We start from the raw sequence: 15793 nt of genomic DNA, 5'->3' as shown, positions 1-15793 counted from the left end.
TAGCTCGCATATGATCCTCATGCAGGGTGAAAAAGATGAGATAATCTTAAAGCAGCAAGAGATTTCTATCCTGATTGATAATATGGTAGTAGAATTATACAGCGTGAGAGTGAGTGGAAGGGAAAGGGGGCAGGCTTCAGCTAAATAAATAAAAGAAATGGGAAGACTTAATCCAGCAGCACACACACACACACACACACATGCCACCCTTCATATAAATCTAGTCCTTCTAGTCAGAATAATTATTTGAAGAGCTGGAACTTGTACTGATCTTTTAAACTGATTACAGCTGGAGAGATTGCACACATTTTATTCTGTTAGAAAGAAAGAGTACGGGGTGTGTGTTTTGGATGCTCTTCTCCATCAGCTATTAATCCTCAACTGGGATAATTTGCATCACACTTTTGGTATTTCAAAATTATACAAAGAACCTTGGCATTCAATTGGAAATGCACGCTGATTACGTCAGGAAAGGGCAGAGGCCAAAGATGGTGGATTATGCACAGAATGAAGGATGTTTGATAGAGCGGAGATTATTTTGTCGCAAGGGGTGGGGAGCCCCTCCCTGCCCAAAATTAACAGCGGTTTAAACAAAATGTTTCCAGGGTGTTGCAACTAGAGCCACATTCACCCCATACATTGAAAGCACCATGGTACCACTTTAAACAGCAGTGGCTTCTCCCATAGTATTCTTCCAGGGTGACTTAACAATCAATCCATTTTCACAGCAGACTCTGGGAATTGTAGCTCTGTGAGGGGAAGGGGGTTGATTCTCCTAACAACTCTCAGCACCATGTTAAACGACAGCTCCGAAAATTCTTTGGGGAATACCATGACCGTTAAAGTGGTACCATAGTGCTTCAAATGTAGCATGTGAATGTCGTCACGGATATATACTGTATATAGTGGGCCAGGCAAATGCAATCAGATGGTCCTTCCTCTCTCTGCCTTGGAGTCTCTGGAGGGAGAATAATGCAAAACCTCCTTTTCTCTTCATCCCTACACTGTGGCTTTGTCAGGCGCAATGTGAGGCCAGTAAAGTTGCTCAAGCATTTCGTTAGTTCTGCATTCTTCATTGAACTGACCCAATTCACGTGTCTCCTCTAGGCATGGCTGCTCTGAAGTGCGCAGAAGAGCTCCCATACCCCCAAAACAGTTTTCCTATCCATTTCTATACAGATACCCAATCTACCCCACTGGTTCCATCACCTCCTGGCAAATAGAAGGGGAAGAAATTGAGGCAGTGAGAGATTTTACTTTCTTGGGTTCCATGATCACTGCAGATGGTGACAGCAGTCATGAAATTAGAAGACGCCTGCTTCTTGGGAGAAAAGCAATGACAAACTTAGACAGCATCTTAAAAAGCAGAGACATCACCTTGCCAACAAAGGTCCGTATAGTTAAAGCTATGGTTTTCCCAGTAGTGATGTATGGAAGTGAGAGCTGGACCATAAAGAAGACTGATCACCAAATAATTGATGCTTTTGAATTCTGGTGCTGGAGGAGACTCTTGAGAGTCCCATGGGCTGCAAGAAGATCAAACTTATCCATTCTGAAGGAAATCAGCCCTGAGTGCTCACTGGAAGGACAGATCCTGAAACTAAGGCTCCAATACTTTGGCCACCTCATGAGAAGAGAAGACTCCCTGGAAAAGACCTCAATGTTGGGAAAGATGGAGGGCACAAGGAGAAGGGGATGACAAAGGACGAGATGGTTGGACATTGTTCTCGAAGCTACCAACATGAGTCTGACCAAACTGTGGGAGACAGTGGAAGACAGGAGTGCCTGGCATACTCTGGTCCATGGGGTCACGAAGAGTCAGACATGACTAAATGACTAAACAACAACAATCTACCCCTTCATTGCTTTATACATATCTCTATTGTGAAAGGAGGAAGGAAGAGGCACTTCCCCCCTCCCACACACACACACACACAAAATCATGCATGCACATGGATCTCCCAATTCAAGTAACCCATTAGGAAAAGGTTTCCAAGTCAGCAATGATCAGCTACAGAAAGGAGAATGTGAGATGGGACTTGGAAAAATAGCCCTTGCCAACCTGGTGCCCTCCAGATGTTTTGGACAACAGCTTTCATGTGTTGGCTGGAACAGGTGGAAGTTTTAGACCAAAACACTTGAAGGGCACCAGGTTGCCAAAGGCTGATGAAAAGCATCATCTACACAGATGGCACACATTATGCAACCAATGCCTTTAAAATTTAACTGCAGCATCTGTTTAGCTCCTTGTGATAAGGAAAGGGCGATCAATGATCTTACTACACCTCACAACTTTCCCACACCGCTTCCTCACAAACATCCCATGAATTTTACCCCAATGATTTTTTTAAGGAAAGTTTCTGGCCAGTTGATTGGTCCCCAACTTACATCTTAGCCCTTCATTTAAAACCCCAAGACAAATCCCTGTTCTGCTCTAAATGAAACACAACAAACATTATGAACATGCAAATGAAATTAACGTGTGCATTCCTTAACACAAACCTGGTCCAGAATCAGAGGGGGTGGCAGCCACAGAAAACAAGGGGAGAATTCTAACGCTGTCCATCCCATTCCGTGATGAGAAATCATTTCGTAGACATTTTGGAGAGTGCATATAAAAGTCGGCTGTGGAAATGTGAAAACACAAATGGCTGCCAACAAATCAGGATACTTACATTCGGGTTGTGTGGCCACCTTGATGGGCTGTGAGCTTTCTCCTGGTCCCCATTCATTGTACGCTACCACTCGGAAGGCGTAGGTCTCTTCTGGTTTCAGATTCCCCACGGTAAGCTGGAGCATCCCAGGCTGTGATGTGTTCAGAGCCCGCTCCCTAACCAAAAACAGCAGCACAAGGGGGGAAGGGAAACGTCAGGATGAAATACTTCCAGTCACATATTTCTAGTTGGATTCACAGAAGTGCTCGATAATGTGAAAACGACGAGGCAATGCTGCTGAATAAGCAGCAAACAGCTTAATGAATATAATGTTGTTTCTAAGAAACTGTGGACGGTGGGTTGCTGTTATTTCATTTTACTTACCCTTTCTACAATGTAAGTCATGCTGGGGAGACCAAGCATGGCCAGAGAAGAGGCTCAGAACCAGACAGAGAGGCTCAGAGGGTCAAATTCATCTCACTGTCCCGAGGTTGCCTATCTTTGCTTTAAATAAGCCTCTCCAGCTGCAAAAAGTGGCTGGCAAGCCCATCCATCTCAGTAGCCTTCTGACTTTGATCCACCTGCATTCCTCTTCCTGGACTAGATCCTGAACATGCCTGGAGAGGCTTCTTTTAAATTTTAATAAATAGCTAACCTCTATCTCTTCATCTGCAAGTTGACCCAACCCACTCACTCCCCTGAAATTTCTTTCTCACAAATTTGCCCACCTAGCATGAAAAGAACAACATAGATTTCCTCACTACTAAGTCAGACTGTTAGCTGATATTGTCTGCTCTGACTTGCAGCTGCTCTCAGGAGTGATTTTCAGTGGTGAAGGAGTTAACCCTTTCCCCCACATGTTCCTTCAGTGAATGTTGTTTGTTAAAAACAAAGAGCCCCAAGGAAATAAGGATTTAATATTCTTTCATGTAATAGACCACCAATTACTGGCCTGGGACTAGCTCATCTTTCATTTTGGGTGGGCAGAAATTGGTAATTTTCTTTGTTCACCCCCCCCCCCATCTTTCGCGACCTTTCTTTAGCGTGCTGTTTGAGGGCTTTTGTGGCATGAACAACATTAAATAAGAAATGTAGCATAGCAAAAAGATTAAATGTTTCAAATTTGCCTGAGGAGAGAACGGGTAATGGTCTCAGAGCTCTAACCATCACAGAGTATTAAATAACAGATCGAGATGGGCATCTTCAAAAGCAAAGGGGCTCAGTTTTCAATACTAATTCTCCTAATCCACAGCCCTCTTTGCTCAAGACAGTTCCCATGGACCTGAAACAGGAAAACCCCAAATCTGATGTTAATAAAGCACCAAATCAAAGCAAAACTGGCTTCATTTCTTTGACCATTATCCTATGTGCCTACTAAAAAAAATGTGTCTGTGGAGGATTTTGGTTATCAAATAATGCTGCTTTAGACAGTCTAAGTGATTTTGCTGTAGTGTAGAGCCAGTGAATGGGGACTATTTAGCCACCGCGTGCTCCAAATGGAGCACAGGAAACTGCCTTAAACTAAGTCAGACCAATGGTCCATCTGCCTCAGTACTGCCCACACTGGCTGGCAGCAGCTTTCCTGGGTTTCAGAGATGAGGACATTCCTAGCTCTGTTTGGAGGTGGCAGGGATTGAACCTTGGACCTTATGCATGGAAAGCAGACACTCTGCCACTGAACTATGGCCATTCCTCTGAGAACATCTGCAGCAGCTGGTCCTATGAGACTAGAACAGGCATAGGCCAACTCTGGCCCTCCAGATGTTTGGGACTACAATTCCCATCATCCCTGACCACTGGTCCTGGTAGCTAGGGATGATGGGAATTGTAGTCCCAAACATTTGGAGGGCCGGAGTTTGCCTATGCCTGGACTAGAACCTTCAGGCGGCAAGATCAGGGGAAATTCACAACCAAAAGATGCAATAGCACACCAGACCTCTGAAACATCCTGTTGCTCAGCCAAAGTTCAACTGGAACAGGAAGATCCTCTTCTATTCCTTCGTGTTCTGGGGGATCTAATGGTCAACCTGAGTAGGCAGAGTCAGTCCAGAACTTGAAGTTATTTCACTGAGAAACTGCCACCTGCAGTTCAAATGTTGACCACCTGGGAGAGCTGTACACAGATCCAACTGGTCATAGAATCATAGAGTTGGAAGTGACCGCAGGTGTTATCTAGTCCAACGTGCTGCAATGCAGGAATCTTTTGCCCAACTTGGGGCTCAAACCCCCCAACCATGAGACATTGCTGACCCATCTTTCTTCTGGCATTCTTCTTTGGGTAGAGCATACTATGGTGTAGACTTAATGGGAGTTATTGTGCCGCAGAAGAGGAAAATGCAATAGTTTGCCTTTGAGAACCTTTCGAAATTCTGGCGACACACAATCACACACACGAAAAGGGGTTTTAGTATAAAAATTAATAATGAAACTATATTGGAAAACACGACGGCATCTAGGAGCTCTTGAGAAGCAATTCATTAAAACACACACAGAGAGAATTGCTCCGAAATGCTGAAATGCAAAATAAAAGGTAGTTTCAAATATGACTCATTCACTTACAAAACATGGAACCCTCCGAGGGTAATTTGCTGAAATGAACGTAGAGTGACTTATAAGTGCATTGCGGTGTCAAAAAATCTAATTGCAGCATTTTTGCACACTTGGTAGGTGGGCCACCAATACTTCTGCAATCTATTAAACACCTAATTAGTTGCTTCAAGGTGGAAGAATCATGGTAATGTCTCTGACTGCACAGTACTTAATACCACGAAAACGGACCAAAGGTCCTTTCTCACCTGTTGCTTCAGACTACCTTGACAAAAATTAATAACAATAAAAGTATGTAAATTACTATAAAACCAAAGAAGTGAAAGGCTGGAAAAGAACCCAAGGGTCATCTATTCAGGACTAATAGCTATTATGGGTAAAAGATTCCTGACATCTGACATAGGGAGATGAACCCTGATGCACACACAACCTAAGGCACACTGGCTTCGACAAGGGGAGGAAGTGTGAACATGTGACCTATGTAACCTCTCCCTTAAAAATGCCTCTCCCGACACGCCGTTAAATGCAACAGGAAATGGTTGGGGTTGAGGTGAGCTGTGAGGGGAGGAGCTTGGGTGAGCTGTGAGGAGAAGGGGAGGGGTTTGGCATGAGCTGTGAGGGGAGGGGCTTGGGTGAGCTGTGAGGAGAAGGGGAGGGGTTTGGCATGAGCTGTGAGGGGAGGGGCTTGGGTGAGCTGGGAGGAGAAGGCATAGCTGTCAACTTTCCCTTTTTTGCGGGAAATTCCCTTATTCCAGCGCCATTTTCCATTGCAAAAAAAGGGAAAGTTGACAGCTATGATACCCGTTTCCTAATGCAAAAAAGGAAGGTTGACAGCTCTGGTGAGAAGGGAGGGGCTTAAAATGAACTGGGAGGGAAGGGGATTTGGGCAGGCTGGGAGGAGAAGGGCATTGTCTGAGCTGGGAGGGAATAGGTGAGGTTTGCGTGAGGTGTAAAGGGAGGAGGGGTTGGCTATGCGTGACAACTCTGTAATCAAGTCAGTAAGCATTTGCCTTTGCTTTTCCAATTCCTTCCTTTTCTATATTTTTAAGACTTTTGCTCTCCCCTTCATTTTGTGGTCTCCTTACTACCTCAGTCAAAATTTTACTAGAAACTCCTTATAGCAGGGACCTGCTCTTTGGGGTGATATGTTACCCTGTTAAGTAACACAAATGGACAGTCCTAGGGTTTAGTCTATTTTAGGTCTGTCCCATTTCTGCATTGATCTGCAGTGGACAAAAATTGCATTCGAATAGTATTTAAGCACACATTTTTGAATGTATTTTCTCTTACAGTATGGATTTCAAAGCCTACTTTTAACTGCATCTTGAGACGTTTTGAATGGAAAAACCCATCACAACATTTGGAGGAGTGTGAAATCTGAACATTAGCTATGGATTCTCACCAACCAGCAAGCAGGTGCAGATCAGGGTCCATTCATATCAGAATTCCCAAAGATAAAAATTCCTCAGGCATGCCTAATTAGCCCCTGTGATTCATGCTACTGTACATGTAGCAAAGAGAGTTTGTTTCCACTATGCATTCAATTGTTATCTTACAGACCAGGCTTGCAGTAAACATCTTTCCCCATCGTCCTAAAGGGCACAGGCATTGGTCAATTTACAGGAAATGTATTGCCTATTCACCAGTGCAGATAATAGGGTGATGGAACACAGATTTGATTTGTTTGTATTGGCTACAGTGAATCCAACACCAGTTGGATTCATGTCACTGATTTGGGCACAGTAACTTGTATCCACCGAAAGACTATTTTGCAATCTTGGAGACAATTGTGAAAGAGCCAGCATAGTGGTTAGAGTAGAGGATGATGACCTGAGAGACCAGGGTTCAAAACCCCACTCAGTCAAGAAGCTCACTGGGTAATTTTGGGCCAGTCAGTCTCCAAGTCCAGAACAAATTTTCAGCAAGTCCAGAATTGTCTATTCTGATTTGTGGGACCTTTTTCATGTGACTCATGTGATCTATCACCAAGCTACAGTCTTCCTTCCACCTAGCAGAGCAATAAAAAGCAGACTTTAAAGGAAAGCTCGTCCACCATTTTCATCTGCTAAGCTTCTTATTGAGGAGCATCTGGGAAAGCTTTGAGGATGCCCCAGAACACCGTTCTGGTCTAACTCAGCTTTCCACAACCAGGTGCCCTACAGATGTTGTGGACTACAAAACAGCTGCGCTGGTCTGTCTCATTGGGAGTTGTAGTCCAAAACACACTGGCAAAGGCTGGTCAAACCTTTGAGTGTGATGTCACAGGACGGTTACAATATAAGGCCATGCATTAGCTGAAGATGTGCTGCAGAACGGTTCTATATGCAGTTCTGGCATTACGAGAACTGTCAATTGTCAAGCAAAATTACTGTTATTCTCCAACACCAGGAATCGTTCAGGACTCTGGAGTTACAGTAATTTGTCTGACAATTTCTGTGCATGCCTCAGGTTAATGTCAGATCTGCTGTTATTGTAAAGAGAAAAATAGCTCTTCTGTAAAAATAATGTATAAACAATAAATGACTCAGTGTTCTACCCGAGCACTTAAAGGAAACTACATTTATTTTGTTCACACACTGGAAGCCTAAAAGTTCACAGGACCGGAGGCAGTTCTCGCCACAATGGAAGTTTTAAAATGGGTTTTCTTTTTCTTTCTTTTTTAAATTAAAAGTGGCATTTTAAGCCCAGTGCCACCCCACTGGCAAAAATAGATGATATTCTTTACAGTAGCAGACTTGGTAAGGGGCAAACACTATTTTTCAATGGACCTCTATCTTCTGTTTCATGACAGTCACTACCTATGTATGTGTGCTTGTTATGTGCACATGTGCGCAAAGCAAGGGTATGCATGGGCAAATTGACACAACTTGTTGCTAGAAGCAGAACTAGATGTTATGCTTGACACAGGGCTCTTGGTGCCCCCCCCCTTTTATGACGATTTCCCTACAAACTAAAAAACTTGCTGTACTAGAAGCTCTGTTGCAAGCCAAACCAGATCTTGTTTCACCTCTTATGGGGGAGTCTGTTCCCTAACCTTCCTGACTTGCTGAGCCCGTAAATCATTGCCTTCTCATTGCATCCCCAGTCCTTAACTCTCTGCTTCCCATCTGCTTCATTTGTTTGTAGCATTGCATCACTATATCTCCATGGGACCCTTTACAGTGGCAGCCCTTTGCAATGCATTTTGTTAGCTTGGAGATGGAGGATAACAGGGATGCCTGGTGCCCAAAAGTTAAGAAATACCCATTTACTTTCCTGGGCATTTGTGCGACATGAATGCCTGGCTTTTAATGGCTATTAGGTGTTCATTTTTGTGTTGGATGGATGGTGGATTTTTCTTTTTTCATGTTTCTGGGTAACGTTTCTAAAATAAAGACCGCAGTATATTTGTATAGTTTAAATTGTTATTTGATTGTATTGTGGTGCAGCTGAGAGCTCCATGTTTGGCTGAGTGTCCCAATCAAACACTCAAAGAGAAAGACAAATTTTGGGGGAAAGGAGCTTTAAAGTATTTGATTTGAATGCTTGAGCCAGTTTGGTGGGAGCCAGTTTGGTGTTGGGAGCCAGTTTGGTGTAGTGGTTAAGAGCGGCAGACTTGTAATCTGGGGAACCGGGTTCGTGTCTGCACTCCTCCACATGCAGCTGCTGGGTGACCTTGGGCTAGTCACACTTCTCTGAAGTCTCTCAGCCCCACTCACCTCACAGAGTGTTTGTTGTGGGGGAGGAAGGGAAAGGAGAATGTTAGCCGCTTTGAGACTCCTTCGGGTAGTAAAAAGCGGGATATCAAATCCAAACTCTTCTTCTTCTTCTTCTTGAAATCCCAAGGGGGAAGCTGATGGGGGGGGCAAGTGACCCACATCTCTTATGCATTTTAGAGCCTCAACATCCAACCTGCTTTACTTGCATATTGTCAACATATGCAACCATGCTAAAAACAAAACTGTCTACCTCCTCCTGCAACGGCTTAGGGAGCTGAGTATGTTTAGCCTGGAGAAGAGAAGGTTAAGGGGTGATATGATAGCCATGTTCAAATATATCAAAGGATGTCATATAGAGGAGGGAGAAAGGTTGTTTTCTGCTGCTCCAGAGAAGCAGACACGGGGCAATGGATTCAAACTACAAGAAAGAAGATTCCACCTAAACATTAGGAAGAACTTCCTGACAGTAAGAGCTGTTCGACAGTGGAATTTGCTGCCAAGGAGTGTGGTGGAGTCTCCTTCTTTGGAGGTCTTTAAGCGGAGGCTTGACAGCCATCTGTCAGGAATGCTTTGATGGTGTTTCCTGCTTGGCAGGGGGTTGAACTGGATGGCCCTTGTGGTCTCTTCCAACTCTAGGATTCTATTATTCTAATGCTTCAGAGTGAAGGTAATCTCTGACTGCTCAACTCCAGTTTACCAAAGATGTCAACAACATTTCTAACCCTCCCATTTAGGCTGCACTGCATCTTCCTGTTCCTATGGTACAGCAATGGTACAGCAATTTCAAGGACCCACAAATAACATCATCTTGCCTCCAGGACTAGTTCCAGAAATGCCAACTTTAATTAAAATGTAGTTGTTGGGAGAAAATACATGCATTTCACACTTTGATGACAAAAAAGCAAAGCAAAATAAAAACCACTTTGGGCATTGTGTACTTTCCAAAGGTTTTGCTAAGGAAAAGAGGCTTCAGAGCCCCCCCCCACTCCAATGATAAGGGGATAAATGTAATAGCAAGAGTAATTGAGATATAGAGAAATATGACTACATAGCAATGCTTGGCTATCATCACAACAACTTTGTGAAGTAGGCTAGGCTGAGGGAAAGGGACTGGCTCAAGGGCAGGCAGTGAGCTTCATGGCTGAATAGGGGTTTGGACTCAAGATCTAATCCAGCACTCTAACTGCATATGATGATGCATGATGAAAACATTAATACCTACTCTGAAAGTTATCCTGCAAAATTGCACAGTTAAAAAGCTGGGGTTTAGGTACAATTAAATAACAAAACACCAGTACTCAAAACTGGAGCTTCTTATTTCAACACTGTGGAGGGATACTGGTTGCTGTACTAATGTAGGCACAAATACTGTACTGGAGCTAAAAGTTACAGGGAACATCAAGGAACGTGCAGGGGAAAGGCAAGCTTAATAGTTCAGGCAAGAGAAGGAGAGGATGCAGAAATGAATGAAAAAGAAGTTGCTGGCATGGGAGAAGTGCAAGATGACTTGGGGGGAATCGTAGATTAAGATATACCTCTACCCCTGCCATCACCCATTATTTCTTATTGTGCCGCTGTCATAGTGCTACATCACAACTGTGGAAGTACAGTGACATACAACTAAACATGTGTGACTACGTTTCCTACAGCCCCACCCCCCAGCATCGTTCAACTATTATTTCCTTCCTTCCCCATCTTACAGAAAGTTCCAGTTACAGGTGGGTAGCCGTGTTGGTCTGCCATAGTCGAAACAAAATAGAAAATTCTTTTCAGTAGCACCTTAGAGACCAACTGTGTTTGTACTTGGTATGAGCTTTCGTGTGCATGCATACTTCCTCAGATATCTGAGGAAGTGTGCATGCACACGAAAGCTCATACCAAGAACAAACACAGTTGGTCTCTAAGGTGCTACTGAAAAGAATTTTCTATTTTGTTACAGAAAGTTATTACTAACTCCAGTCAGTGAGTTTCCAGCTTGGAAATAAAATTGAAGAAAGGAAATAAGATGGCGGAGGAGTTACTCTTGACTTAACTGGGGGTCAAAAGTTGTATCCTACACATGACCCGAATGATCTCCAACTGGCATTTGACCCCTCCACTATCTTTCTGGCCTCCGTCACCAATCTGCAAGCTCCCATTTCCTCCTGCCAGCAAGCACCAGAATCCCATCAGTGTCAGCCCCATACACCACTACCATTTCCCCACAGCCAGTTACCAAAAAGCTGGCACCTGAACTGCCACCTTCAGCCACCACACATTTCCTACCTCAGCCATCCTCCACTATCCAATCACAGCAGCGCAAGTGCCAAACCCCGCCTCCACTCCATGTCCACAGGCCTTAAAGACTGTCATTCCTCCCCCCCCCCTTTCCACATTAGGAAGAACTTCCTGACAGTAAGAGCTGTTCGACAGTGGAATTTGCTGCCAAGGAGTGTGGTGGAGTCTCCTTCTTTGGAGGTCTTTAAGCAGAGGCCTGACAGCCATCTGTCAGGAATGCTTTGATGGTGTTTCCTGCTTGGCAGGGGGTTGGACTGGATGGCCCTTGTGGTCTCTTCCAACCTATGATTTTATGAAATGTGGAGGAAGAAGCATCACATGGCACCACATCTAAAAAGCAACCAGAAATAAAAATCCCTTCTTCGAGGGGGGGAAATGCCAGGCACTCATGCTCTTAAAATCACCTTAAGGATGCCATTATTTCAATAGGAGACAAAATGGAAAGTGAGACAGAGCTACAGATGAGCTCCTTCTGTATTCAGTTGCATCAGTTGGTTCTTCTAATGTTGTAATCCAGGAATGTCCAACGGGTCGACCGTGATTGACAGGTCGTCCCCCAGTTGTTAGAAGTTGATCACGGTCAATCACGGGCTCATTTTTGTCCGCGGGTGAAAAGGAACATTTGGCCCTGCCCCCTCCCTCTTTCCTTTATCTGTGAACGATTTCAAGAATGGAAGACGGAGTTTCCGCTGGTGGGTTGAATTATTGTTTATAGACTTTTGTTGCTGCCCCCCAAAAGCAACAGAGGTATTTGCTGTGTCCCCCTAAGAAAAGCTCAACAAGTTTGACTTGACCACGTCAAAAAAGAGTTCAGCCGTTTCGACTTGCTCCCCCTAAAACAGCTTGACAATTTAGACTTGCCTCCCTATAAAAAGGTCAACAACCTTACTTGCACCTCTAAAAAAGGTCAACAACTTAGACATGGCTCCCTAAAAAGTTTGACCTGCACCCCTAAAAAATGGGTAGACCACTTCCAGTTTTTTATTCTGTGAGTTGATCGCAGTCTCTTGGGAGTTGGACTTCCTTGTTGTAATCAATAACTTCTGTGATCCATAAAACAATTGTCTTCATTAGCAGAAAGGGTGTGATTCAGTTGGGAGTATGGGGACCAATATACCTGCCGGGCTGGCTTACTAATTATGAGAATTATACATGGGTTTCATAGGTTGTGTTGCCATCTGTTGTGAATGCTTTAGTTGAGAATCCTGCATTGCAGGGGGTGGGCTAGATGCCCTTTGGGATTCAACTTTACAATTCTATTGTTTCCTGGGAATTTGGTGGTACGGGTTTGGGTGTTTTTCTGCAGGAATCTATAAGTGAAAGGTCATCTGTGGGACAAGGTGTGGTTTGTTTGTTGAATGACCCATGGCTATATTCAAACCAGGCTAATATCTCATTAAATTATCACTCATACTCCCCTTGATACTAGCATGTATTTGCTTTGTTTTGAGGAGGATTAAGCTTTTTAATAAGGCAATACTTTTAGAAGACATCTGAAAGCAGCCTTGTTTAGGGAAGTTTTTTAATGTTTGATGTTCTATCATGGTTTTAACATTCTGTTGGGAATCGCCCAGAGTGGCTTGGGAAACCCAGCCAGATGAGCAGGGTTTAAATAATACATCATTATCATTATCGCTGTCATCATCATCATCAGTATGCTATCTACTTGAATATTTGACTAGCAGGTTGGGCGATCTGATTCACTATAAAGCTGCTTGATATGTTCCATGACTAGGAAAAGCAAAACAAATCTTGCAACACCATGAAGATCTTAATTTATGCAGGTCGCAGAATTTAGATCCTTCTAGGAGCAGAATTCCTCAGGATACACAGGCATAAGCTACACATGCTATCCAAGTTGGTGTCCAGCATTGGGACCTACCTGTTGATGCTTTCCCTGGAGAAGTAGACTGCATATGTCTGAATGTTCCCTTTTGCCTCCGCAGGTGGGCGCCAGCTGAGACGGACAAATCGACTGGAGACCAAAACAGGGACCACATCTCGGGGAGCAGAGGGGAGGATACTGGAACTTGGGATAGCTAAAGAAGGGGAAGGAGAGGAATCCGTCAGAGAGGTTGGTGGTGCAGGGGTTTCGGGGCTAGTGGGAAGAAGTGTAGCAGGCACAACTAACATTTTTGAAAACAGAAGGACCAAGTGGATCAGGTGTGATTCAGATGAATGGAGGAACAAAAAGAGAAAAGAAAAAGAGAACTAACAGTAAAACCACTCTTTAAAATTCAGTTCCTTTCTTTTATAAATAAAAAAACATCAAGGAGACATAATTTTGTAACAGAAACACCAAACACCTTGGCTTCCCCAGCTTAAGGGTGTTGTCCTAAGGAGGGAGTCCCACTAAATTCAATGGGGCTTTCTCTCAGGTAAGTGGGGCTAGAATTACAGTTTAAGCTACCCCCTTTTTCACAGAGCTCACATTCCTACAGAGAGTTCAGCAAAATTATTAACTGGGCTTCAGTAACACTGGCTGCGCACACATTACTGGCTTAAAACACAACTAGATTGCTCTTTTTCTCAATTAGGATCATAGCTATTTGGGGGGGGGGAGAGATGCATCAAAATACAGTATTTCATAAGAAACAACAGGATGGATATGGACTGCAGCATGCTCACATGTGTACGCTGCTTCTCAAACCAAGGGTGGGAATGCACTGCATGCCAAGTAAGCAGGAGTGTGTACACAGCCTCTGTGCTGGATTTTGACCAGAATCTAAGATCAGGGGCATTGTTAGAAGGTGCCTCAAGGGGTCTGAGCCAGGGGTCTTTTGCAGTGGGCCATTAATCTCCTTCCAGTTTTACCGCTTTCTTTAAATAAAACAAAAACTTACTTTATTTCTGCTTATAGGGCAGCTGTGTACACTGGAATGCACAGTGCTGAGGGGATCTCAGCCACCCACCATTTTGATTTCCCAACAACAACTATAGATTTAAATTTGCACGTGCAAACATTATGCAAATTTGTGCCATGGGCTTGTGCCTTGAGTCCTTAGGTGTCTAGAAACACCTGTTCCCAAAAGACTGTTCTCTGCAACACACAATGATACACGTGGAATACCATGGGCATAAGGCCCAAATACTGGATTCCTGAGAATCCTAGGATTATTAGGCATACAAGCCTAGAAACTTCTCAGGTCATCCTCAGGTCTCCCTGATGCCACCATTAATAACTAGATGATTAAAAAGAAAATTTTCATCAGCTTTTCTGAGTATGTCAAAGGCCCAATGAAGGTAGCCGTTGCAATTTTGTATAACCATGAACTAGTATCAGCAAACCACATAATATAAGCACAACACAATACGGAAAGCAACCACAATGCAAAGAGACAAGAATTAAAATCAGAACTTGCAAACAAATGATTAAGACATTAGAAATTAGACATTAGACATTAAGTTGAGAATCAGTCTTAGGGTACCAGACGGAGGATTTCTGTACAGCTGCACCATATGTGCAGACACTAAAGACCTGGACACCCTCAACTTCACAGGGGACGGATAGTTCAGAAAATGAGGGGCTGAGGATTCAACAGAAGGATTCAACAACTAATCCCCTGCTGACACAATCACACAGGCAGAGGTTACTCTCTGATGTTAAAGAACTACAAGGGACTTGCCAAAGGTCAGAGGTGGGGAAGCTTTTGTGTCCCAATGGCGGCATTCCCTCCTGGAAAAGCTTTTGGAGGCCACACACCAATGGTGGGCAAAGCATTGGACAAACCTGGAAGGAACAATGGATGTGACAGAATGCTACACTGCAGCCATAGAGCATCAAAAGTCTTCTATGCACAGGCATATCTATCCAGGCAACCAATGGGCACCATCACTGTTCAAGGACACATTCCAACCTGATAAAAGCACTTCAGCAAGGCTGCTGTGGGGTATAGTCCCAAGGGCCACACAGAAAGGTCTTCAGGGCCACGTTTGTTCCCCAGTTCTGAGGTTCCCCATCCCTGCCATAGGCGATCAAATCTACTGCTACAAAAAATTCAGTCATTGCTCTGGCAGGGCATACTGATACCTGACCTATGTTGGGTCTTCCCAGACTTGGGTTGGCTGTGCCACAGGGGCAGGCAGATGAGGAGCTGACCTTTTAAATGTTCCTACAGTGCCCTGGAGTGATACTACATTAGACAGTGTGGGAATGTGAAAATGGTGGATGGGTGCAAGCCCATCTTCTACAGATCGCAGCAATGCTGCTGTTACTGCTTCTCATCATTACCAATAAACTAGCCAAGTTGGAGGGTCTACCAGTGTCAAATTTGGCCCTCTTGCAGTAGCTCAGTGGCAGAGCGTCTGTTCTGCCTGCAGAAGTATCCAGGTTCAATCATTGGCATTTTCAGGTAGGGCTAGGCTTGGGCTGTTTGGAAACCTGGAGAGCTGCTGCCAGTCTGGACCAATGGTCTGACTCAGTATAAGGCAGCTTTCTGTGTTGCTACTGTGCAAGGGCATTTTGCCAGCAGGGACCCCACATCTCATGCTGATGTTGGTGTGAATCCAGCTTCCTTTGGATTCAAAATCCAGCCTACATCCTTGGCGATGCCCTTTCTGATGTATACCTGAGCAACAGCTAAATCAACTCAACCAAACTTCATCAGTAGCAATGTG

At 44.1% G+C, this 15793-nt stretch overlaps 1 protein-coding gene across 1 annotated transcript in view; it reads right to left on the bottom strand.

The window, feature by feature from the left end:
• The window catches only part of DCC (DCC netrin 1 receptor), a 912686-nt gene that overhangs the window by 242331 nt on the left and 654562 nt on the right, over window positions 1-15793 (bottom strand). The window contains exons 8-9 of the mRNA XM_033163905.1: window positions 13059-13215; window positions 2676-2830 (exon numbers count right to left, since the gene is read on the bottom strand). Coding sequence (XP_033019796.1) covers window positions 2676-2830; window positions 13059-13215 — 312 coding nt within the window. The remainder of the gene's footprint in view (window positions 1-2675; window positions 2831-13058; window positions 13216-15793) is intronic.

This window comes from Lacerta agilis, chromosome 11 (genome assembly GCF_009819535.1).
Source record: "Lacerta agilis isolate rLacAgi1 chromosome 11, rLacAgi1.pri, whole genome shotgun sequence".
NCBI lineage: Eukaryota > Metazoa > Chordata > Lepidosauria > Squamata > Lacertidae > Lacerta > Lacerta agilis.
Note: the sequence above shows the minus strand (reverse complement) of the source record. Positions and strands in the feature narration are given on the sequence as shown.